The sequence below is a fragment of the Mauremys reevesii genome, linkage group 26 (genome assembly GCF_016161935.1).
Source record: "Mauremys reevesii isolate NIE-2019 linkage group 26, ASM1616193v1, whole genome shotgun sequence".
NCBI lineage: Eukaryota > Metazoa > Chordata > Testudines > Geoemydidae > Mauremys > Mauremys reevesii.
The window spans coordinates 9,257,706-9,282,377 of record NC_052648.1 but is presented as its reverse complement, the minus strand read 5'-3'; the positions used below and the strand labels follow the sequence as shown (position 1 = coordinate 9,282,377).

The following is a 24,672-nucleotide window of genomic DNA, read 5'->3' as shown; positions in this document are numbered from 1 at the left end:
TAACAGGAACACCTTGATTTCCAGAAAGCATCATGCTATTTTTAGTGATGCTTAATTTTTCCTTGTGGTATTCTGTGACTGTTTCAGAGCCTTGACTAGGAGTGTAAACCAAGTGTTTAACTTCAACTTCCCTTCAAAGTTGCTTTGGCTACCAGCCCCCACCCATCCATCCACCTCTGGTAAGTAACAGCACAGGTTGGATTGTTCGATTTCAGTTTTAATGAGATTCCAGTCTTCATATTGACCATTGCAATCACCTTTTCACTCTAGGCCCAAATTGGTTTCCCTGCCCACTCACTGGAAGGCTGCAAGCATTAGTGAGTGTGTACACTCCACCTTATCCCTTTAGAGTGCTACGCACACACCAGGTGCAGTTGAAATTGCAGGGGGAAGTGGGAGTTCTGCCATCTGCTGTATTGTCAAGTCCCCTTCCATCCCCAGCCCAGAAACAACTGGCATTTCTTGGTTTGACAGAATAAATGACTAGAAGAGAGGGAACACACCCTACAGTAGAGCTAGGAATGTAATTTAAATACTTGCTTGACTAACCCAGCCAAATGCTTTCCATATGCCACTGCCACCCCTTAACTCTATAAAAATATATTTACTTCTAGGATTTTCTCCAGCTGTTTATGATTCTCCACAACCAGGATATTAGCGCCACAGTTCTCCGCTACATACTGGCAGGCTTCAGGAGAGTTTGTGGTGTAGATGCCAACAGCAAAACCACTATAAATAAATCAGAGTTAGAGGGTAACTAGTCAAGGATTTCAGCCCCAGAAGTTGGCCTCTCTACAGAAGAGCCTTCCCACCTGGAAAAGTGGTGCAGGATGTAAAGACAGATTAATCTAAACTGTTTTTGTAAGGAGGATACTTCCTTTGTGTTAATTTCTAGAAATTAAGATTCCATTAATGAAGATTTATAATTTGTTTTTCCAGGAGCCACAATATACTAGATTGTCTTTGCAGAACCTCAGCTCAGTTACAGGCCTAGTAGTCCCCTCCCTCCCCAACATGAAGTGCAATGAAACAATCTTTCAGACTAACATATTATTGCTTCAGCTCAGTGTTATGGAACCACAACATCCTCTAATCTAGTGGCTCTCAACCAGGGGCCACGAGCAGGTTTCAGGGAGTCTGCCATGCATTAGACTCGCTGGGGTCCAGAGCAGAAAACTGAAGCCCAACTGCATGGGGCTGAAGCCTGAGGCTCTGAGCCCCACCATCCCCGGTGGAAGCTGAAGCCTGAGCAACTTAGCTCTGTGGAGCTCCCTGTGGTGGGTTGCCTTGCTTGCTACCCCTTAACACTGGCCCTGGTTTTTATATGCAGAAAACTAGTTGGGGGGGGGGGGGGCGCTCAGAAAAAGCTTGTGAACCCCTGCTCTAATCAAGCTATATATGTATCCCTCTAGTCTGGCTTGTTCATTTGTTATTAGAGGTATAATCTAGAGTCCAAACAAATTTAGCTACAAATAAAGAGTAGAGGCTTTGACATCAACAATTCTTTCATCATCATGTTTTTAACATCTATTGGCATCTGAAAATGTAATAGTCTTTATAGTGCCAGTGCAAGCTAAATTGGTTTCTTACCCAGCAAGAATAGCTCCAATGTCAGCAATAAACCACTCTGCAGAATTAAATCCCAAAATGCCCACTCCATGGAAACGCTCCAATCCCAACTGTAAACAAAGATCAGATAGGATAGGACTTATTTCTCCTGGAAAATTAAATGCCTTAAAATGAGTTCACTGTACACTTGCACAGGATTATGTTGGTGGGAGAAGCTTCTCCCATCAACATAATCCTGTGCACACCACCACTTTTGCCAATGACATGTAGGTTGCTGGAGTGTGTTTTTTCCACACTCATGAGCAACATGGTTTTTTCCAACATAAAGTGGTAGTATAGACATGGCCTTAGGATTCACATTAAAGAAATTCTCTGAAGGATTAGCACAGAACCAACACACAAGTTGTTTAAATTTAGTTTTAAGATATTGTTGTGTTTTGTTCAATGCTGACACAAAGTACAAATGCAGACTCCCAGCAAGTGCAATAAGACCACTTCATTGGCATGAAGTAATACATTATAGTTTAAAGACCAGATCAGGAATCAGAACTCCTGAGTTTAATCTAGACAGATATCAGCTCCCTCTGTGGACTTAGGCAAATTTTAAAAATGGCAGAAACAAAGTTAGTAGGAGACACTTGCATTTAGTACCTTACACAGTTAATTTGAAGGTTAGTCACATTTTAATTTAAAAATGTGAAGTATCAGTAACATCAAGGGCATCCCTCCTGACTCCATTGAAGCCCAGGGCTGGTTTGCTATGGACTTCAATTGGACCAAGATTTCACATCAGATCCTCCTAGTTTTGCTGCAGGAACTCTTGTTACACACTTAAAAGGGCAGGAGTCTGGGATTTCAGAGCTTCTTTAAGTTAGCCTATTGCTCTAACAGAAAGCTCATGTGATTTTTAGTTTGACAAATCCTCTCTAGTCATGAGTGAAACCTGGACAAGAGGTCCAATATACTCCGCCACAGAGTTCCTGCAAGAGGGTGGCACACAAGATGTTCTATGCTAGTGAAAAGCCAAGCAGAAAGTTTTGAAGCAACTTTTCACTCTTATACAAAGGTCACTTTTTCCAGTTTGGTTATTTCCTTAGTTTTGAGATTTTTATAAACAGACAAATCATTTCATGGACAGTAGGAGACACTCACATACAGTGACAGCACTGTCAAGCAGAAGCCCCTGCCAGAAGCTGAGAAGTCTAAGAATAGCCTGACCTCTTGGAACCAGACTTGAAAGATTACACTCTCCAGAATAATCACATCCTTGGTTCTCATTAGTTATTGCAGCAGAGTACACACAAATAGAATGAGGCTTGGCTGGTAAGTCTGAGAGTTCTGTAAGGTTGTCTTGAATTTTTGAATGTGGGCGGGGAGGGAAATTAAACATTTAAATAATAAGTGTCCAGAAATAACCCACATTTTTAGAGCTAAAAAAGTTACATAACAGAATAAGCCAGGTTTGGAGTTTAAGTTCCTTTGAGGAATGTTATTTATATCCATTACAGAGTGACAGTGGATGGGTAAATATAAAAGTTCTACAAGACATACCTTAATAAAGCTTTTTGCTGCCTTCCGACATTCCTCATAGTATTGCTTATAAGTTTGCTTTATCCACTTGTCACCCTTCTTTGATGCAAGGGCAAAATAGTCACCATATTTTTTAACAGCTTCCTGGAATAGTTCATGAACAGTCTTTGGTGTCTCACTACCAATACCCTGTTGTTCTAGCCTTAGTTTAACTTCTCCATCCCGTCGTGTTGTCCATAGGCCTGAGGCAGGGGATGAAGCTAGAATTTAATAAAATAATAAAGGTGTTAATGTAATGCCTTGCATTTAGATTTCCTTCTGCCAATGTGAATTGTCACTTGTTTTGTACTTTGGGCAAGTTGGCAGGTAGGTCAGATTCTATTTTGAGACTGGAGTTTTGCTGAAACCTGAACTATATTCAAACTGTGTGCAAAAGAACAAAACGGGGAACCTGAAACCTCTCCCTCCCACTACTACTACTTTCACGTGCCCTCTAACAAGGAGAGTGCTAGTCTGCCAAAAGATGCTTGTACAGGACCAGCTGGCACCCTCCTATGGAGGCCAAACTCATTAAGTGCCTCTGCCCCAAGGGGCTTATCCACTGGCACACAGTGTAGTGTAACATTTACCCTCCCTGAGGACCACCACCACTGCAACCCAAGCTAAATTCAGCATGGTTTCTCAGGAGACAATCCTGCAGGTTAAGTTTCTTTGGTTTTATAGCATACAATTTTGGAAGGCAACAATTTAAAAAAGTTTAGAGCAACTTATTTCATAGTTTATAACAAATGATTATAACAAATTCCTTTTTGCTTACCTTTGGATCTAAACATATCTAGCTGAGATTCTTCAGTGTTAGTCTCTTCAGTTATTTCAGCACTATGGTCCTCAACAGTTCTGCAAGCAATAGCAAGTACTAAGTATTGGATGTTATTTTAGTACATTGACCTAAGTGTACAGCATATTCTCAGTTCTCAGATATTCTTTTCACAGTTTCATAATTTAGTTATGCTAATACCTTGATACCAGGAGGGGGATTTTCCTACTATATTGTTGGTCCCCAATATTCTGGATTTGAGTTTGTTGTTCCTTTTACTGCCAGTGTATATGGGGCTAACTTAACAAGACAGTCCCAGCCTCAAAAAGTTTATAATCTAAATCCAAAGTGTTTTTGTTAACACAAGTTTGAACACAACTGATTTTGACCCTAACATGAACTGATTACTTGCATTTCCAGGCAAGCTGTGGGTGAACTCATAAGCTTGGCATCCACTGGCAGCTAGGAAGACTGGCACAATTGGAAAAAACAAAGAAAAAAGGACTTCCCAAGTTGTGGACTTAAAAAAAGCAGATGCCAGAAGTGGAGGAGCTCTTTTCTGCTCCTTCTAGGGAACAGGTCTTCTCTACTCACTACTACAGAGAGAGCCAATCCAGGACACTTGGCCCCAGCAGCTTTCTCTCCTTACCACTCAGATTAGTGGTCACCCAGCACTCTCTCAGGAAAGTCCCTAAGAGGCCACCCAGCTTCCCTCAGAAGGATTCAGCTGCCTGAAAGTAGGTAAATTTTCACAACCTCCAACACAGCTTTTTCCTCAAACTCTAGTATGCTTCAGGCCATCAATAGTCAACAGAAACCACCACATGATGCCAGATGTGTCAAAGGAAGGTGAAAGAAATCCCTTTGGTCTGGTTAGTCCATTAAGGGAAGGTTGACACATCTGGCATCATGTGGTAGGAGTCAAAATTCTCTTTTATGCGACTCAGAGGATCTCTTGCATTCCATCTTATGGACCTGTGGGATATAAACATTCATGCTTCAAAAGAAAAGCCTCCCATTAACTGTTTGCCTCAATAGTGTCTTGAGGTCTCTTCCTAGCCCACCATGCATCTCCAGATGCTTTTTTAGCACATTAACCCCCCCACACACACACACACAAGTCCCCACCTCCTCCAAAAAGCCATGGAAGTAGCTTCTCACAAATCATACAATGTTTGATACCTGTGTTATGTGGCTGAAATAGCCACCTAACTAGTGTCTCACCATTTTTATGGTCAACTTAGTCTTAGACAAACTTTGAGGCAATGATCAGAGCTTGAGTGAGTCAGGCAAGCTACATAGTTAGGCTGTGAGTTGGTCATGACTTTCCGTGACCTCTGTAGCAGCTGGTGTGGCTTGCTCTGGGGCAGTCCAAGCTCAGGCAGCCCATGGGGCATTTGCACCAGCTGCTGCTGGGGCAGTCTCAGGCCACTGCCTGCCTGCCCCCCAGCAACAGGAGGAGATTTGGTGTGGGAGTGGGTGAGGGCTCTGGGCAGCACTTACCTTGGGGGGGCACCCCAGAAGCGGCAACATGTCCCTTCCTCCCTCAGCTCCTAGCTCTGTGCACCGTCTCCGCCACTCCCACTGACTGCAATTCCCAGCCAATGGGAGCTGTGGTGCTGGCAGCACAGAGCTAGAAGCTATGGGAGGGACAGAACCTGTCAGCCCCGCTAACTCCCCCAACAGCACCCGTGGTGCCCCCCCAATATTTAGTCTGGGTATAGTACAAGTCATGGACAGGTCACAGGCTAAAGTTCCCTCTAAGCTATGCAACAGCCTATTAAGTGCCATGCAGGAACTCAGGGTTGCAGTGGGGAGAGATTCCTCCCCCCAGCCTGCACCCTAAACCCCTCATCCCTGGCCCCACCCTGGAGCCTGCACCCCCAGCATCTCAACCCCCTGCCCCAGTCCTGAGCCTCTCATCCCCAGCTCCACCCCAGAGCCCACACCCCCAGCCATGACCTGTCTATGACTTACCAAAACTAGAAGTGACTAAAACATAGCCTTAACTATAGTTAATTGAGTCATCACCATAATGGTTAAGGGGTCATCATCCCATCATGGTGCTGGGCAACATCTCTCCTCCAGTTTCAACCTTGCTGGAAGACCACTTTTGTAGCAGATGGGGAGCAAGTGAACTCCACTGTACCCTCGTGGCTGCTGATAGGAATGGAGAGACTTGGCATTCTTCTTCTCCAAGACAGGTTTATTTATCAGACCTTCATTCTCTGCCCTCATTAGCCAGATATGTTTGGCATAATGAAGAATCTGCCAGCAGTCACATACCTTATCTGGAAGGTGAGGTAACTGGAAGCTGAAGTCTGGCCTGGCCTTTGGGGACCCATGTACCACTCACCAGAATGAGATCCCTTGAGCTACAAGTATAACGGTCCTGCTCTCCTACTAGTCATATGGATGGTACTTGCTCCCCTGCACTCTACAACACACCATTCATACAGTCACCTTAACTCATATTAGTCAGCCATGACTGCCAGATAATCTAAATAAAAGTAATCCCCCCCCCCCCCCCCCCGGGATTGAATATTCCCTTTTATCTTGCCTTCTCAAGTTGCCTTCCTGTTTCTCTAAAATCTGTCACTCTTTGACATCACTGTGGGTTCATAGGCAGGTGAGCACTTCATGTCAGTACTGAACCATCACTCCTCTCCACGAGAATTCAGCTAGGGGGGAGAGTCCCACCTTTTGTTCTGTTAAGTACTGATACAGTTTTCAAGTGAGGGTATCCCCTGATATCCACTTCCAGAGAATTTTCTGAGCAAATGCCAGTCTTCTAGAATTCACTAGGTTCTTATGACATCATTGACTTCTGAATTCTAGGCTGTCCCTAGCCCTAGGTATCAACTTTGACCCTACATGCAGGCAGGGTCACTAGGACACTAACTGTTGCTATAGAAATAGCAAATCGTAGCCAGATCATTGTGACATACAAGAGTCCTGGCACATGATTGCCTGTAGACAGGTCTGTAGTTTTAGCTGTTGGCTTTGGTATGAGAGAATGTTGGTCCCAGGCGTGTTTCTGTTCCTGATTCAGTCAGAATTCTGCCCCCCACCCCAAACTTCTAGTTTTGTTATCCTTAAAATGTAGTTTTCTGGAGAAAAACCATAGCACCTCAAATGCCAGTATGTGTATCGCACTGTAAAAATGAACAAGCTTGTTCATTACAGTATAGAGGTGACTGTTTTAATTGCCAGTCAAGCAGATGGAGGGGGGAGGGGGAGTTAAAAACAAGTGTTGACATTTTACAGTTAGTACATTCAAAACCAGTGACAATCAGTAAAGTTCAGTTCTTGTCCCCATCCCTAGCGTTCCATGGGTGGGTGCACAATTGCTGTATTTGGAGGCTATTCTCCCAAGATCCACCAAAATAGAAGGATTTAAACAGATTCTAGTCTTTCAAACCACTGCAATTAAGTCTAAGGTAGCTATTTTGACAGTGCACAATAAAACAAAGCTTGCTTCTCCCACTAGGTCTCCAATCCAGAACCAGGAAAGGAGGAAGTAATCAAGTCTGTCCTTTTAGCTTCCTCTGCAAGCTATGGAGTCTTAGCTGTGGGGCCAGCATAAAGTACACTTCATATCAATTTACACTTCTATTGACAGGTTGGCATGGGTAACCGTCACTAAGAGTTCATTTTGCTGAAGTGGATGTGCATTTGAGAGTAGTTTAGGAGGTGAAAGCAAGGGGGAGGGGGAAGACAGACTAAGGACTGCTTTAATCAGGCAGATGGGTACATAAAACTGAAGGCCAATGAGAGGTGGCAGAAACTTCACTACTTGCTAGGGCATTTGGGAGATGTACCGTATATTCCGGCGTATAAGACGACTTTCTATATTAAAAAACAACCCCCCAAAATCGGAAGTCGTCTTATACGCCGGGTATAACAGCGGGCGGCTGGGATTTAAAAGGCTCTGGGCTCCCCGCCGCGGCTGGACAGCCCAGAGCCCTCTGACTCCCCGCCGCGGCTGGGATTTAAAAGACGACCTCGGAAGGGGGGGGGTTGTCTTATAGGGCGAGTATAGCCCAAAAACCTATATTTTAACTCTAAAATTAGGGGGTCATCTTATACGCCCCGTCGCCCTATACGCCGGAAAATACGGTAAGCTAGCAGAGGATAGATTAATACTGCTAAATGGATGCAGAACCACTGAAAAGCCAGACTGGTCATACTTACTGACTCTTATGGATCAAGCAGTAAGGCCACATCATTAAGAAAATAGGATGGGCAGTGTGGCAGTATTTGCACCTAGTAAAATTTACTAGTTGCTTATTAATGGAAGGAAGTTTGGGAAACTATCACAGGGCTAACATGGTTTGATATTCACTAGCAAGAGGTGGGTGGTTTTTCTAGCAGGTTGTGGCACTGGAGCACACACACACACACTCACTATCACAGCACAAGGTTTCCTTTTGATTTAGCCTGAGATTTTCAGGCTCTCTCCATGTGCTTCAAATAAAGCAACAAGATTTTAGGCAGAGTCTCTGGAGAGTTTGGCACTTAAATCCCACTAACTTCATTGGATTTGGGAGCCTAATTCTAAGGCTCCTTTGGGAAAGAGCTCCCAGCTTCTCCAGCAGCAGTTGGTTTGACAAGGACCTTTGCTATAATTATGCAGGAGCAAGTGTGAATGAAATGTAATCTTCTGCTTAAATCAGCCTTAACTGAAGATTAAACTCTCTTTTGCAAGGCACTTCCCATTGGCTAGGGTTCAAGGCTATGCACAAATCTTTGTTCCAGGCCATCTAAATTAGGGAGGGTTTTATGGGCCAGGGAGTCCTAGCAGACCATAGGTTCACCTGACCAGCTATAGAGTTCTCACCTCAACCACCACAGAAAAATTACAAGGAAGAAAAGAAGCCACAAGAGTGGTCATGTGACCCTCCCCTAGGGTTACTAGACATCTGGATTTTATCGGGACTGTCCCGATATTTACTTGTTTGTCCCACATTCCAACCAATGTTTGGTCGGGACACAAACTATCTCAATATTTTGCACTCTGGCACCCAGGCAGAAGGGGCTCACGCCCTCTCCCCCAACTCAGCCCCGACCCTGCCCCCATTGGATCCCTCCCCAAATCTTCACCCTGGCCTTGCTTCTTCCCCAAGCATGCCACATTCCTCCTCTCCTCCCTGCTCCCTCCCAGGCTTGCACAAATCAGCTGTATGGCAGCACAAGCATTGGAAGGGAGGGGGAGAAGCAGGATGCAGCAGCCCGCTCAGGGGAGGTGGAGGTGAGCTGGTGCGGTGAGCTGCCAGTGGGTGCTCAACCCCCACCAATTTTTCCTATGCTCTGGTGGGTTTTTGGTTTTTTTTTTTTCCCTCTACCACCAGAGACGATCCCCCCCCCCCACCCCAGTCCCAATATTTCATGTCTTATTTGGTCACCCTCCCCTCCCCAGCAGTATGTTTCAGGGCAGCTGTCAGATGTAAATCACTGTGGGGCAGGGGACAGGACTGGGGAAGACCCAGCTGGTGGCTCCTACCCTGCGCCTGGCTCAGCTGCTAGTCCTGGCTGGGCTGGGGAGGACAGGACTTCCTGTTCCCCTGCACAGCATCCGGGCTGGGTCACACCCACCCCAACATTTCTCATCCAGCTGCAAGAAGCTCTGCAAACTGCCCCTGCTTCCTGCACCCATCATTCCTCAGCTGCAAGGGGAGGGATCCCTGTACAGGGAAATGCTCCTTCATCTGCCCAACCCCCATGCATCCAGACCCTCCTGCTGAACCTCACCCCCCCCCCCACCTCCAATAAGCTCCATTCCTCCTGCACCTGGACCACCCAGTTGAGCTACCTGCACCCAGATCTTCTGTAGAGTCCCATCACCAATGAACCCAGACCCCTGCCCCAACTAGCCCACGCACCCAACCCCCCCTGCACACCTGGATCCCCCACTTAGCCACCCACACCCAGATTGCCCCACACAAGCCCTCTCAACCCACACCTGGATTTCCCCCCCCCCCAAAGCCCCTCCACTCTTGGATCCTGCCTGCCCACACCTAGCCCGGAGGGGCAGGGGTGTTTCTGGGGTCCTTGCGCGTGTCAGGGTTGGGTGCAGCCTCACCACTGACTCCATGTCCTCGGTGGGAGCTGCACAGTGATTTCCCACCTCTGTGCAGCAAAGATCCCCGTGACTTCCCTCATATGAGGGACAAACAAGATGTACTTTCCTACATCCTGGAGATTTCCCTGCAAACAGGAATATTTGTTTACACTATAGCAACATTCTATAATACAGAAGTGCTAAGTATTAGACACAAATGTCCAATGCCTTTCTACAAATATAAATTCTGCCAGAGAGTTAACATTAAATGTATACTCTTTTATAAGAGAAGTTCAGTCTGCCTGTACAGAATGCTTTTTGAACATACACTATGCATTTGGTGCATTTCAGAAGCTAGTCACTGCACTATGTAAAGCCAGTTCTGTTCTGCTTTTACTTCCTCACAGCATTAGATTTTAATAGTACAAGCCCATGTTAATGTAGATCATGGAAACTATCAGTTGTCAATCAAATGGGAATTAATCCAAGTAGAATTTAAAAAATAAAAAAATAAAAAAACCTGGACAAACCTGGATGGAGAGTTCACCATGACATCACTAAGAGACACCTCACACGACACTGGAACATCCAGGTTAGAGGCTGCATCTGCCAATACAGTTCCCATTTCTGATTCAGACAGCATTGTCCCTGCAAAAGATTAAAGTGACAAAGTGATAGTTTAAAACAGCTTTAAGGAAACCAGTTCATCAACATTGTGTTATCTGAATAAGCCAATTCAAACAACTGTCACTGAAGGCAGCAATATTTGTATTTGCAAAGATAAGATTCTTTATCTGGTCCAGTAGTAGGATAGCACTATAGAATATATTCTATGAGATTTAAGAATTGTTGGATTCCCCCCCCGCCCCATTCATTTTTAAAATAATAGTCTTTAGTTGAACTGCTTACAATTTTGAACATTTCATTAAAAGGTTCCCATTTATATCCTACACTGTTTAGCCAGAAATACTGAATTTAGATCTTAACCCCAAAAAACCTAACCAGAGTTATGGTTTAGAGTCACACAGTGCATTGTCTGTGCTTTTGTCCAGTCCTTCTCCTCAGCAGTGTCAGCATAAGCACAGATGTGTAACATCCTTTATTTTTAAACTAGCGCCCACCAGGAAGAGCGATAGCATCTTATGTCATGTGTTCTCTGCATTGCAATTGGAAGTAGCCCATCACCCCACTTTTCTCCTTATATGGAAAGGCTGATCATGTGTTTGTTCCTCCTCCCCCCTGCAACACCAGCACATGCAATTACTTTCTGAGAGGATGCTGGATAGTTTCCTTTTTCCTGCCTGGAACATGTCCACAGCAGCTGTGATGTGGTCACAGCAACAGGGTTACTGTACCTTAGGCAGTCGAGAGCCCTTGCATGCAAAGCATCCATTACATTTGAACACAAAGTGTGCACAATTCATTTTTGTAATGACGACAGTTTAGTAGCTGCCTTCTTCCTGAGTGGGTTTCATAGTCAGCATTAAGTGAGTGTATCGCTATTTTGTCTTAAAGGTTGAGTTTGTACATCTAAATTAACCTAATGCTAGAAGAAGGGTCAGTTTTACTTGAGCTTTGCATTAGTCAGTACATAGGCCTCAAACTCAGGATATTTGGGTTGGGCTTTATTTGCTCAGAAGAAAATCATCCTATAAAAAGGGGGGAAACACATTCCTGTTAACTCCTTTAAGAGTCATACTTCACCATACTATATATATTATTGGTTGTTTTTTTTAAATCATGCAAGACATTGCAACAACTTTAAAGTTGTCAATATAAGGCACCACTGATAACCTAAAATTCAGATAAATGGGTTTTTATGCTAAGGGCTGATTGCTTTCCTCTAGCTAGTCATGAAGCAGAGTCTGCTGAACTGTGGGGCTGAGGGAAGAGGGTAGTAGCAGCTCTGAATCACTTTGCTACATCAGAACAACTCTTCAAAATATACTGTACGGCTACTTCACCATGGCCAATCTATAGTATGCTAGACTCTTATCCCAGAGGAAATTCTTACAGGAGTTAAGAGATAGGAGGACAGTCAAGCCACCAGCATGGGAGATAAGGTGTGACAATATGGGAATTCTCTGAAATATCTGTTATGAAGCCTTTGTCTCTGTTTCCCTCTGCACTTTGCATTGTAAAAAAAAGTTTAAGTCTCCTGCTCAAACAGCATAGGAGGCATGAAGGTGTGTCACCTGGTGGTCTGAGTGGAAGTGCTAGGTCATTAAAGACTGGCTCAAACTGACCCCAAATCAAATCAGAACATCCAGCAAGACCGAGACACCTCAATGACTGAGCACAAACATCTAAACAGCAGGAAGCCCCAGTAAGTGGAACTTGTGACTTAAACTGGAGAACAAGGTGTCAGGTGACTTGAAGAAAGGAACTTTTTGGAGAGGCTCAGGAGCCCAGACCTGGGGAACAAAAGAGGGAATGGGGTCAGAGGGAGAGAAGAGAGAGAGCGCATGCATGCCAGAGATGGAGTCCATCACAGCTTGGCTGGGTCCTCATGGCACTGGTTTGACCAGGGAGGTATATGGCTTAACTCCTGCCTCTCTGTGCTAACCTAAGGATTAGCAGATTGTTTAAGTCACCTGGCATAGACAGATACATTGTTTTAGGAAAGGCAGCCTGTGTTACTGTAAACAAAAAAACCACACCACCCACCCCCACACACCCCCTCAGCATTGTGCCCCAAAGTGGCACAATACAAGTCTCCTGCAGTAGTTTGGCTTGGCTAGATTTGCTGCAGGGAGCAATGAAAGAAGGCCCAGTCTTGAGTACTTAGTTCCACAGGGGCAGGCCCATGGGGGTGCTTGAGGTCTGGCACGCTAGAAGGGGTCACTCTTGGAGATGAGTGCTGGCTGGGCCTAGACCAGACCTTGTGACTCCATAACATATGAGGAAGAGCATGGACCAACGAGCATTATAAAGTCTTGCTCCCTGTATGTTTTCACTGGGATGAATCTACTTTGCCAGCAATTGTAAGTATCTGGGGTTTCTAAGCCACACACCCCACCTGAGCACATGAAGAGTAAGTGAAATAAAGTTGCGCAAGGAGTTTTCACGGAAGAAACTGGCTTAATATCCTAGTTATCCATATAGACTAGGATTTCCAAGGGAGTCTGAGGGTGTTAGGTCCTCAGCGCATTGAAATTCAGTGGGTTTTGAGCACTTAACTCCCTTAGGAAATCAAAGCCATAGTTACAGTTTGACTGAGTTACACATTTCCTTACATGGTTCCATTTAGAACATCTAGGTCACTTGTTCACCACACCAGTAACAAATATTTACTCAGGTATTAAGTTACCTATAAATCTGAAGTGTATAACTTACCTAGCTTGGTGAAATAGTGTTTTAAAAGGTTACCATAGTTGTGCTAATTGTAGCACAACTGTTGGTAAATAACTTGGCTGCCCTTGTATAAATTCTTAATATGATCATTTAAGACTGATATTTCTCTGCCTTCATTTCATTTAGCGCAAGTAGTTGTTTAAACAATTTGTCAATGTTTAGCCACTGGATTGGGTAACTGAACAGAGGGCTTTGTCTACACCACCACTTGTCAGTAAAACTTTTGTCGGTCATGGGTATGAAAAACCACCCCCCAGACTGATGTAAGTTTTGCCGACAAAAGTGCTGGTGTGCACATTATGTCAGCAGGAGAGGCATTACCAACCTCTGTTTCCACATGGACACAGATGTCAAGTCCACTAAGAGACTACAAGTCATATCCAAAATATCTAGAGATGAGAGTTTGCCTGCTCTCTCCTGCACCCTTGTGAATTCAGTTAAGGCTGTTCTGCTCTGGGGGGGTGGGGGAGCCAGTAACCAGATCTTTCCTCACTACCTGAGTCACAGGCTGCTTAGTTGAATATCTCCATGTTGATTCTTTATGTTTCAGACATTGCCCGCCCCCCACCCCCAAACTGGTTAAGCTTATAGGGCTGTTTAAACTCCCTAACAATTTTGATTTCAAATGAAATCTTTTCTAAGCTATCCACACTGGGTCTTTCTGAAGCAAGGCCAGTGGATTTATACACATTTGAAAGATTCTGGCCATTAGGTACCAACACTTTCCTCAGAAGAGAGAAAGTTTACTATCAACAATGGCCCATTAAGAGTCAGTGGAAACAATTCCTTTTTAAAGACTTCACCCAGAAAGTCATTTCCTTCTGCAATAGGCTCTGAGCTTTATTTATGTCCACAACTGAAAAAACAAAAAACCTGCTAGACTTCATAGTTAGATTTAAAAACATTCTTTCCTGCTACAAGTTTCCACACTGTCAGTAGGTAAGTCAAGTTACCTTCATGCTTTTGTGCCCTAGCTATATCACATCACCCTGATCAGACTGTTTTCACATCTTTACCCAGCAACACGCTAGCAAACGGCAAAATAGAAGCACTAGAGACCAAGCAATTCTGGGAGCTATTTATGGCATCAACTGGATACAACCTAGTTGCAATATCATCCCTAGCAGACACAATCTTAGGACCACTTCCTTCCTGGGCTTGAATTGTATCCTTCACTGTCATAATTCTCCACACTGGAGACAGATAAGGTATAGAGGTACTTGGGTTCCACTAACCTTGCCAACAATCCATCACTTACCAAGACTGTACCCTTTTCTTTGGGTACAGGCTTTGGCTACACTTGCATTTCAAAGCGCTGCCGCGGCAGCGCTTTGAAGCGCTAAGTGTAGTCAAAGCGCCAGCGCTGGGAGAAAACTCTCCCAGCGCTGTCCGTACTCCACCTCCCTGTGGGGAATAACGGACAGCGCTGGGAGCGCGGCTCCCAGCGCTGGGGCTTTGACTACACTGGCGCTTTGTAGCGCCGCAATTTGCAGCGCTGCAGAGGGTGTGTTTTCACACCCTGCTGCAGCGCTGCAAATTTGTAAGTGTCGCCAAGCCCTCAGTTAGGGCTTTAACATGATCACCAACTTGTTTCTCTAAAGCAGATTAATTTCCCTGAACCTTATCTAATGCGAGATTCACTTCTGAGATACTAGACAGACACATAGGAATTTTTTCCCCACATATACACCGCTTCTTTGCGCAGAAGAACAGCCATCTTCCTCAGACAAACATTTGGAGAACCCTCCATAGGCAAATTCTTGCCCTTAATAGACACCGGTTCAGGATTATTTCTTTCCTGTAACTGCTTTATGTCATCAACTTGACTGAACAAAGTTTTAATATCATCCCCAATCAAAAGATGCTTAAGTTATAGCTGATGTAAGGAAGCCATTGCCTAATGTTTAACACCATTCCATTCAATATGGATTCTGGTTAAAGGCACTTTCAGTAAATCCAGAGGATTACAATATTCACACTCTGATTTGGTAAATCTTCCTCTGACAAAATCTGTTTTAACAAGAGTGTTAGTTGTATTTTGTCCTAAACAGCTTTTACCATTGACTTTTACATATTTTGCACAAGTTATGGGATTACCTTTACCTGAGCTCACAGTAAAAGTATTTACATAAAAAGGGGGAGTGTTGGAGGTAAATTTGGTTACACCCCCCCTCTTAGTGTCAAACACACCAATATTGTCACAAACTGGATAGATTCTATCCCCATACTGGTTGAGAGGAACTGGTTTTTCAGTATGATACAGTTCCTGTTCCTTTGTTCTCTTGAACTGGAGCTTAAGTCTGTCCACTTTTGCCTTAGCTTCTAGTTCCTGCATTCGAATATGCCATTTTTGTTCATGTTCAAAACACAGGCACTCTTTCAGCAGCTTCTCTTTCTATATCAGCTTTTTTTTTTGGTTGCTGCTTTTGTTCAAGTTCTAGCTGCTGGTTTCTCACCGCAAGCATTTTCACTGGGTCTGCTTCCTTATCACTGGCAATTAACAGATTTTTCAGTTCCTGCTCTGGGGCCGTTTGCTTAACTACAACCCTCGCTGTAAGCACAGTTCCAGGCTTTTTCCTGTCAGGATCTTGATCATGGATCCTTCACTGTAACTGATTTTTAACCATTAAACTCTCCAATATCAAAGAGAGATTGACAAGTGTGTGGTTCTGATCCAAAAGCCCAGTTAGCCTGTGGTAGAGTGCATCCAAGCACAACTGTACCACTGTTACCGGGGTCTCAGGGCTTGGCTACACTTGCAGATTTGCAGCACTGCAGCAGGGTGTGAAAAAACACCCCCTCCCACGCTGCAAGTTGCAGCGCTGCAAAGCGCCAGTGTGATCAGAGCCCCAGCGCTGGGAGCACGGCTCCCAGCGCTGTATGTTAATCCCCATAGGGAGGTGGAGTATGGACAGCGCTGGGAGAGCTCTCGCCCAGCACTGGCGCTCTGACCACACTCGTGCTTCAGAGTACTGCCGCGGGAGTGCTCCCGCAGCAGCGCTGTGCAGCGCTAAGTGTAGCCATAGCCCTAGTGGGGAGCCAGCTATGGTTACTAAATTATGGTGACCTGCAAAGAATGGGGCAGACAATCCCCAAAAAGCTGGTGGATATTCCAATACTTAGATTCACCAAACCAGCATAAACAGCTTCTTTATTACGTTACTGGTTACTCAGAAGTCCAAACACAGTTCCCTTACAGTGATCCTGCCTCAGGCCCCCATGACATGATGGAAAATTTCTGTAATTCATATTAACTAAACTAAAATGTATTAAACAATATACATACAGACATGAGTTCAATTCATTGAGTTTCAGATTCACAGCAGAGAAGTGTGCTTTGTAGTTGCAAAGAGTTCCTTTAGAATTCAGTTTATAGTCCAGTGTCCAAATCTCACATTCAGGGTGTACCAGCATAACTAGGACCTCAGTCTTGCAACTCAAGCTTCCCATGAGAAGTCCAAGCAGATCCGAGATGACAGAATCAGGACCCAAGGATCTTTTATACAATTTCATGTCTTAACAAGTTGTAATTCCTCAGGGAACAAAAAGGTAATTAGGAGGATTTTGAAGGAGGTCCATCACCAGTATTTAGCATAAGGCCATTCACAGAGCATTTCAAAGAGATGAATACTGAAATATCCCATGTTTACAATCCATTTACAGGATAGGATTTTTTTTGTTGACCTCTGAATTATCAGAGCACAACATAGACAGGGACTGTTGATCACATCGTCCACCCTACTCATACATATGTAAATACACAAACATTATCTCCCCACATGTCTTCTGTGGGTTATTCATTTTGCAGGACATTTAACCCTTTCTGGCTATGGGTCACAATTGTCAAGGCTGGATTTATGGTTCAATAGTCTACATCCACACTTTGCTCCCCCCACCCACCTCCCTCTGACTGGAAGTGTGTTAACAGGTCACTTCACCGTAACACATTTCAAGGGACTAGTCAACTACTTATGACTATGTTCCACCTTGTATTTAGCTGTGGCTTAAGTTTCCCAGCTCTAGGCTGTCTACATAGACATGGCTATGTAGTCACAGCTCCAGCACTGGGAGAGAGCTCTGCTGGCACTGTAATGAAACCACCTCCACAAGGGGAATGGCTCCCAGCACTGTCTACACTGCCACTTTACAGCAGTGAAACTTGCATCGCTCAGGGGGGTGTCTATACTAGAAGTGCTGCATCAGTGCAGATGTGCTGCTATAGTGCATCTGGTGAAGATGCTCTTTGCCTGGGGCCAAACTGACTCGTAGCCACATGTGTCTTTTACAGTTAAAGTGCAGCTTGCAGACCCCCCACCCCACCTACCAGATCAGGGGAGCAGCTTGGGACCTCTGCTTTTCAGTGAGGTGATGAGGTAGGGGCTTCTGCCCAGCAGGGAGTGGGAGTCTCAGGGCTTCTGCCCCACAGGGTGCACCTACTGGGGCTCAGGTCTTCAGCAGGAGCAAGGCTGAAGACACATCAGGTGTCTCCCACGGGGCCGAAGCCCTAAGCCCTGGCTCTCAAAACTTTTGAAGATGGTTGTATGCGGCTCAGAGGGTCAGTAAGTCTAGCCACCCCTGCTCTATGCAGATGAGAGCCTCCCATTGGCATGATAAATCCACCTCTGAGAGAGGCAGTAGCTATGTTGGCAGAAGCAGCTTTCCTGCTGATATAGCATGGGCCACACCAATGCTTAGGGCAGTGTAAGTCAGGTGTTCTCAAACTGTGGGTCAGGACCCCAGTGTGGATCATGACTCTCACTAGCCTTGATGACCCCATGAAAATGGGGTCATCAAGGCTAGTATTAAACTTGCTGGGGCCTAGGGCCAAGGCCAAACCCGAGCCCCACTGCCTAGGACTGAAGCTGAAGCCAGAGCCCCACCGCCTGGCACCAAAGCTTGAGGGCTTCAGCCCTGGGAAGAGAGGGGGCAGCTAAGGTTACATGCCCCTTGCCCAGGGCAGAAGCCCTTAGGCTTCAGCCACCACCCCCTCCCAGGCAGCAGGGCTCAGGCTTCAGTCCCCCTTCCTGGGATCATGTAGTAATGTTTGTGTTGTGGGGGGGGGGGGGTTCAGTGCAATGAAGTGTGGGAACAGCTGGTGTAACTTATGTCACTTGAGGGGTGGCTTATTCACACCCTACCCTGAGCAACATAAGTTATAAGTAAGTGGTAGTGTAGATCTGGTCCCAGACCTGGCACAGAGCTCTGTGTAAGCTCGTGTCTCTCACCAACAGAAGTTGGTCCAGTTAAGAGATACTATCTCACCCACCTAGTCTCTCTAATATCCTGGGATTGACACAGCGACAACACTGGATGCTGGAGCAGTCTAACTTTAAGTACTCTGGAAATATTTCTGAAACAATTGAACACACTGAAAATAGCTACACCAGACAGGATAATTTCAGCAAGTTGGTTCAGTTTTGGCCAAGAGAAGCTAACTGACGTCTTAGTCTAAGTATTGGAACTTTAGATCAGTTAATATTTCAGTAACATCACTTCAGAGACTGTACTATTTGAGCAAGAAAGGGACTATTCGGTGATTGTATTAAAATTTGGCCTTAATATTTAGAGCAGGGTGTACCTTTACAAAAGGCAGGGAGTAAAGGTTTCAGATTACATTGTTACTAGTGCAGAAGTACTTTATATTTATGATTTTAACTCTTGATCTCCTTGTGCAGAAGGCACTGAATTAGAGGAAGTTAAGTAAGCCTTTATTTTCTTGAATGTGACCCTAATGGGTGGAGGAAGGGAAGCTTGGATTTCAGATGATTTTTCCTGCAATTTCCAGTCACGTACTGGAGAGTGGGTTACATATGGGAAATAGCGTGACAGTTGCTACAGCTTCCTCACTCTCTCTCTCTCAAAGGTTCTTCGTTGATTTACAGCAGGGGTGTCAAAAAAGATTGTTTTGTGACCATAATTATAATTAACATTTCAACATTATGCTAGAAAAGGTAAGCAACATGGGAAACTTTGCTAAAATTCCCACCAGCACAGCTTTACCAGTAGGCTATTTTCAGTTTGTGCGTTTGACAGCACATTAGATAGGGGAACCTAAATTTGACTATACAGTCAGTTTCCTTTTTTGTTTGAATGGGGTTCCCCCCAACCTCAGAAGCAAGTTTTTGAAGCATGAAGCTGCAATTTTAAAACCACAAAAATTGAGAGGACCACCAGTGTGTTGGTGTAGTATTCAAGACTATCCCTTTAACCTGAATTTTTAACCTGACTGAATTTCAAGTCAATGGTACCCCTACTGAGTCTTTAAAGGTAATTTTAAGCTATTTCACTACTGATCATTTCAGTTTCTACTAAAAAATTATAGATTATGAGATGGGGAAATATAGGTAGGCAGCTAATTATTGCTTAGGGAAGAGTAATAGATGAAATTTTTAGAGGGGGGGGAGGAGAGGTTTACATCTACTTTATTCCTGCCCAAAATGGGAACTGGAAATTTATCCCTTCTGGGTGCCAGAATTCCCAATTGACTTCTGACCAGATGCTAAAACCTCTGTTTTCTCTGCCTACCCTCCCAAAGATTCTGTATTGAAAAACGCATACGTTTATTGTACAAGAGAACTGTAGGCTGAAAAGGACAGAATTTACTGCAGATATCCAGAACACAAGGGGAACTGGCTAGATATGCAGCCTGAACTCCCTACCAGTGAAATTTGGTGAGCCATCACAGCAAGTGTAGTAATTTTTGTTCACTAGTTAAGGCTACACTGCAGTTATAAATTAATTAGTAGGAGCTGGTTAAGAATAAGATTCCTTTTTCTCATTTAAAATTAGTTTATAAATCTAATCTCTCATAAATAATCTAGATCAACAGTTGTGGTCCATGGACCACTAGTGATCTGTTTTCAGATTAGTGATCTGTTGAGACTGCGTAGTTACAGGTTTCCAACTTCCCTTGTAATCATTTGCTAAGCCACCTTGCTTACACAAAACAATGGTAGAATAGCAGTTTATCATAAAACACCCCTGTGGCAAATATAGAGTTACTGACAGAGATGGCAGTCCATGTTACCACAAAACAGAAGGGGTGGTGTTCCCTACAGCACAATTATGAGGTGAGCCACATGAAAAATTCAGAAACCCCAAGTTAGATACTACTGTGACCATTCTATATCGTGATCCTACTTAACATCTGGATTTAGCTGCCAAATAATAGTTTAGAAAAATGTGGAGTTTGTTACTGAATGCACAGAGGACATTTTAAAAAAAATCCTGGTATGAACTATTAATTTTTGGTGGTTGCAGAATGTTCTGAAGTCTTATACCAATGTTAGGAAAACAGTGCTGAAATGACTAACACTGCAGGCTCCTTCTGCAGCATCATGCAAGTGTAACCTGATTATTTCAGCCAATAGACACATTACAAGTCATCATTTTGTCACATGATAGTTTCCAGATGGTGAATGAATAAGCTTAAAGGTTACCAGAGAACATTAACCTGTTGTAGATGTCACAAGTGCACTTCTGCTGTCTGCCTGCCTCTCTCATCAGGAAGTACCACAAGTTACTCACACAGATGGAAACAAACACTGATAACATAGTTTAATACTAATGAAAATAGGGAGTACTGTTTACAGTTTATAGCCATCAGCTTTTTCCACAGGAAGTTATGTATGTGACAGGAAGTCTACTAGTGATTCTTTGACACAAAGCTAAATTGATATTGTTTCAATATAGGCAGATGAGATCTCTCCTCTAGGGCTAACAAAGCTCAAAACATTTTCATCCAGAACTGGAAATAGGCAGTTAACTTAAAAAAATTTGCACCAGTTTCAGAAGTATACTGGCAACAGTTTTTACAAGACAGCTACAGAAGAAAGGGTATAATATATACAAAGCACAACCTACACCATTTTTGTAGCAGAACTTCCTCAGCATTGGTTTGTTACCATTGCTAACCCTCCGTTTTAAAAACAGACTATGAATTTTCCAAACCTGATCAGATATCACATTTGATGATGTCTGTACCAATTAAGAATATGGGATACGTTAAGATTTTAGAGTTTAGTTCAGCGATTAGAGAAATACATGAAGTCCTTTTAAACAACTGTCTCACACCTTTAGAGAGCCACCTGAGCCACACAAGTTATTAGACCTCACCCAGGCATAGCTCTGTTTTAGTATTTGCATAACAAAGTGTCAACAAAAACAAAGGTCTGGACACTAGGTAGAGAAGCTGATAAACAGGTGACAGCCACAAACATCCTGGCAGATTCCAAATGTAAGGTTAGAGACTGCTTTTGTAGCTAGGAGGACTTACACCTTCGAGGGGCCTTTTGAACAAGCGGATGGCAGGCATCAGAAACGCGCTAACAAGCTGCCAAGGGCTCATTGTTTGCGCCATTGGGGGAAGAAGGGAATAGAATAATTTCCAGTTCTTATGACACACACAAAAGCTCAAGAGCCCCAGATGAGGTCAGCCCCCCCCCCCCCCCAAGCCCTGGGAGGGGAAGCCGAACACGTGGCACGGTTACAGCGCTTTCCCCTTCGTAAAGCGCCGTCCAGCCAGGAGCTCGCCCCGGAAGCTTCTGTCCACCAACGCCCTGACTCCGCTGTGGAAGGGGAGGCACCTGCCTTGCCAGCCCCTCCCCTGCCCGAGCCTTTGTCGAGCCGCTGCTACTAGGCAGGGCTGTGGGGGCAGCGGGCAGCGCTCGCCGCAGCGGAGCGTCCAACAACGCGGCTTCCCGCCCGCGGCACGTCCCAGGCACTGGCGCTACCGAGCCAGCGGCTACCCCCGGGCGGGAGGGGCGGGGCGGCTGCAGGGGCGGCGCTGGCAGAGGCGCGGGGCGTGTGGTCACCAGAGCCCCGGCCAGGCTCCTCACGCCGCTGCGTGGGACGGAGCAGCGGCCCCCCAGCTCCTACCCACGAGAGGAGAGGAAGGGAGCAGGGAATCCCCCCCATCGGCCCACCCCCCGGGGGGGGAAGCAGCCCCTCCATCACCAAGCCCTACCTGGGGGGGTCAGGGGCAGCCCCGCCATCGCCCGACCCCCACCTGAGGGGGCAGCTCCATCCCTCCCCGTCCCCGGGGAACCAGCCCTGCCATCGCCCCCCCGCCCAGCACCCGGGGAGGGGAGGGGTCGGGGGCAGCCCCACCTGAGGGGGCAGCTCCATCCCTCCCCGTTCCCCTGAGGGGGAACCAGCCCCATCATCCATCGCCCCCAGCACCCGGGGAGGGGAGGGGTCAGGGACAGCCCCACCTGAGGGGGCAGCCCCATCTCTCCCCGTCCCCGGGGAACCAGCCCTGCCATCGCCCCCCCCCCAGCACCCGGGGAGGGGAGGGGTCAGGGACAGCCCACCCCGCCCCCGGGAACCAGCCCCATCCCCTGAGGGGGGGGGTCAGGGGCAGCCCCATCATCCATCGCCCCCCCAGCACCCGATGGGGGGGTCAGGGGCAGCCCCCCCCCCGTCCCCGGGAACCAGCCCCGGGAACCAGCCCCATCCCCTGGGGGGGTCGGGACAGCCCCGCCATCGCCCCCCATCCCGCCTGAAGGGAGCAGGAGCAGCCCCGGTTCCTTTACCTGGGGTAGGCGCGCGCCGAGCCGAGCCTCCTCTCCGCGCGGCAGCACTGACTCGCTGCCTGTAGGAGGCACCAGGTGCCTTAAATTTAGAGCGCTCGCGGGAGGGGGCGGAGCGAATCCCGTCCCCCCCGGCCTCGTGCCGCTTGAAAGGCCCGCGCGCGCGCCCCCGGCCCCCAGAGCGCGAGCGCGATTGGGTGAAGCGCCTCTCGTGAGGGGGCGGGGCCGGCAGCGAGCGACGCCGTTTCGGAGAGGCCCGCCAATGACGTAAGCGCCGCGCTGCCGTAGCCCCGCCCCCTTCTGTAACCCTCGGTCATTGACCGCCCCTAGACCAGGTGGAGGCTGCAGCCGCCCCCCTGGCAGGCGGTTGCGCAGTTGCTCAGGGGAGATGGGACCATTGGAGGGGACCGAGGAGCTGTTACAGCAGCGGGGGATTGGCTCGGTTAGCATCGATTGCTTATAAATCTGATGGTTCTAATCGGCCAGGGGTAGCAAACAGAGGGTGGCACTGTGCGTTATTAACTGCAGTAATTCATCACAGGCAGGTGATGGGGAACAAACAAAGCAGAACAGGAACAAAGCCTATAGTAATTTATTGCAGGCCAGTCACAGGTGCAGTAACAACTCTTGGAGAAGTTGGTGAGTCCCATGATAGGGAGTGATGAGTGAGTGAAAGTCATGGGGCTGTGCAAACTGGGCCATATGCCTGACCCCCGATGCCTTCTGGTTAATGTTTTCCCTGCCTTTTGGGGTATAGAAAGTATGGGCCCCCTATCAACCTCTCACGAGAAACTCAAGCTGTTTATAGGGTGCTGTGCAATGAAAAAGCCTCAGAATATGATACCATAAAAGCAACCATTTTCGATCAGATGGGTCCAGGGCCGGCTCCAGACCCCAGCGCACCAAGCAGGCGTGTGGGGCGGCATTGTCCTGGCAGGGCGGCATTTGGCTCCGGCGGACCTTCCGCAGTCATGCCTGCGGGAGGTCCACCGGAGCCCCGGGACGAGCGGACCTGCCGCAGGCATGACTGCGGAGGGTCCCCTCTTCCCGCGGCTCCGCTTGAACTTCCGCAGGTATGACTGCGGCGGGTGCGCTAGTCCCGCGGTTCGGACGGAGCTCCTGCAGGCACGCCTGCGGCGGCTCCACCGGAGCCGCGGGACCACGGGACCGTCCGCAGGCACTTCTGCCCCGGCCGCGGGATCGGGGAAGGGCGGCGCGAGCGGCACGGCGCGCCGCCCTGCTTGGGGCGGCGGACTTTCTAGAGCCGCCCCTGGATGGGTCTGTCAGCAGAACAATACAGCCAGAAATTTTAGGCAGCAAGGTGGTCACAGGGCAAGACCTAGGAGCTTTGCACAAATTATTGGATTGGACCACTGGGTGGCTGAGGCCAGGTGAATGAGGAATTGGGGAGATCATGGATTTCATTATTTTGGAACAGCTTTTGCAGTGCCTCCCCAAAATCACTAGGTCTTGGGCATAGAGGCATTAACCCACTATTCTGGAAGCCACTATTGAATTCACTGAGTTCATGGAAGCTGGTGTTCCTAGTAAAACAATATGTTCATTTAAAGAACATGACCTGGGGAGGAAAGATGGGGTACTACTGGCTACAAAGTGCTGAAGAAGAAAAGGAGACCCCCCCACCCACAAACTGCCAAATTATTTATCAATGTGGGGGCTTAGGACAGCTGAAAAGGGACTGCCCCTATGTGGACTACAGTAACTCCACACTTAACGTCATCCTGGTTAAAGTTATTATGTCGCTGATCAGTCAGGGAACATGCTCGTTTAAAGTTGTGCAATGCCCCCTT

General features: G+C 46.6%; 1 protein-coding gene across 5 annotated transcripts in view; it reads right to left on the bottom strand.

Moving 5' to 3' along the window:
- ACSBG2 (acyl-CoA synthetase bubblegum family member 2) overlaps positions 1-23,114 on the bottom strand; it is a 38,203-nt gene extending 15,089 nt beyond the window's left edge. Inside the window, exons 1-6 of one of the 5 annotated variants that reach the window (XM_039515791.1) lie at positions 22,865-23,114; positions 10,508-10,625; positions 3,917-3,996; positions 3,121-3,359; positions 1,591-1,679; positions 609-729 (exon numbers count right to left, since the gene is read on the bottom strand). In XM_039515791.1, the coding sequence (XP_039371725.1) occupies positions 609-729; positions 1,591-1,679; positions 3,121-3,359; positions 3,917-3,996; positions 10,508-10,620 (642 nt within the window). In that variant the 5' untranslated portion in view covers positions 10,621-10,625; positions 22,865-23,114. The other 4 variants (XM_039515790.1, XM_039515795.1, XM_039515793.1 and 1 more) reach the window with 4 other exon arrangements.
- Between the last annotated feature and the right edge of the window lie 1,558 nt (positions 23,115-24,672).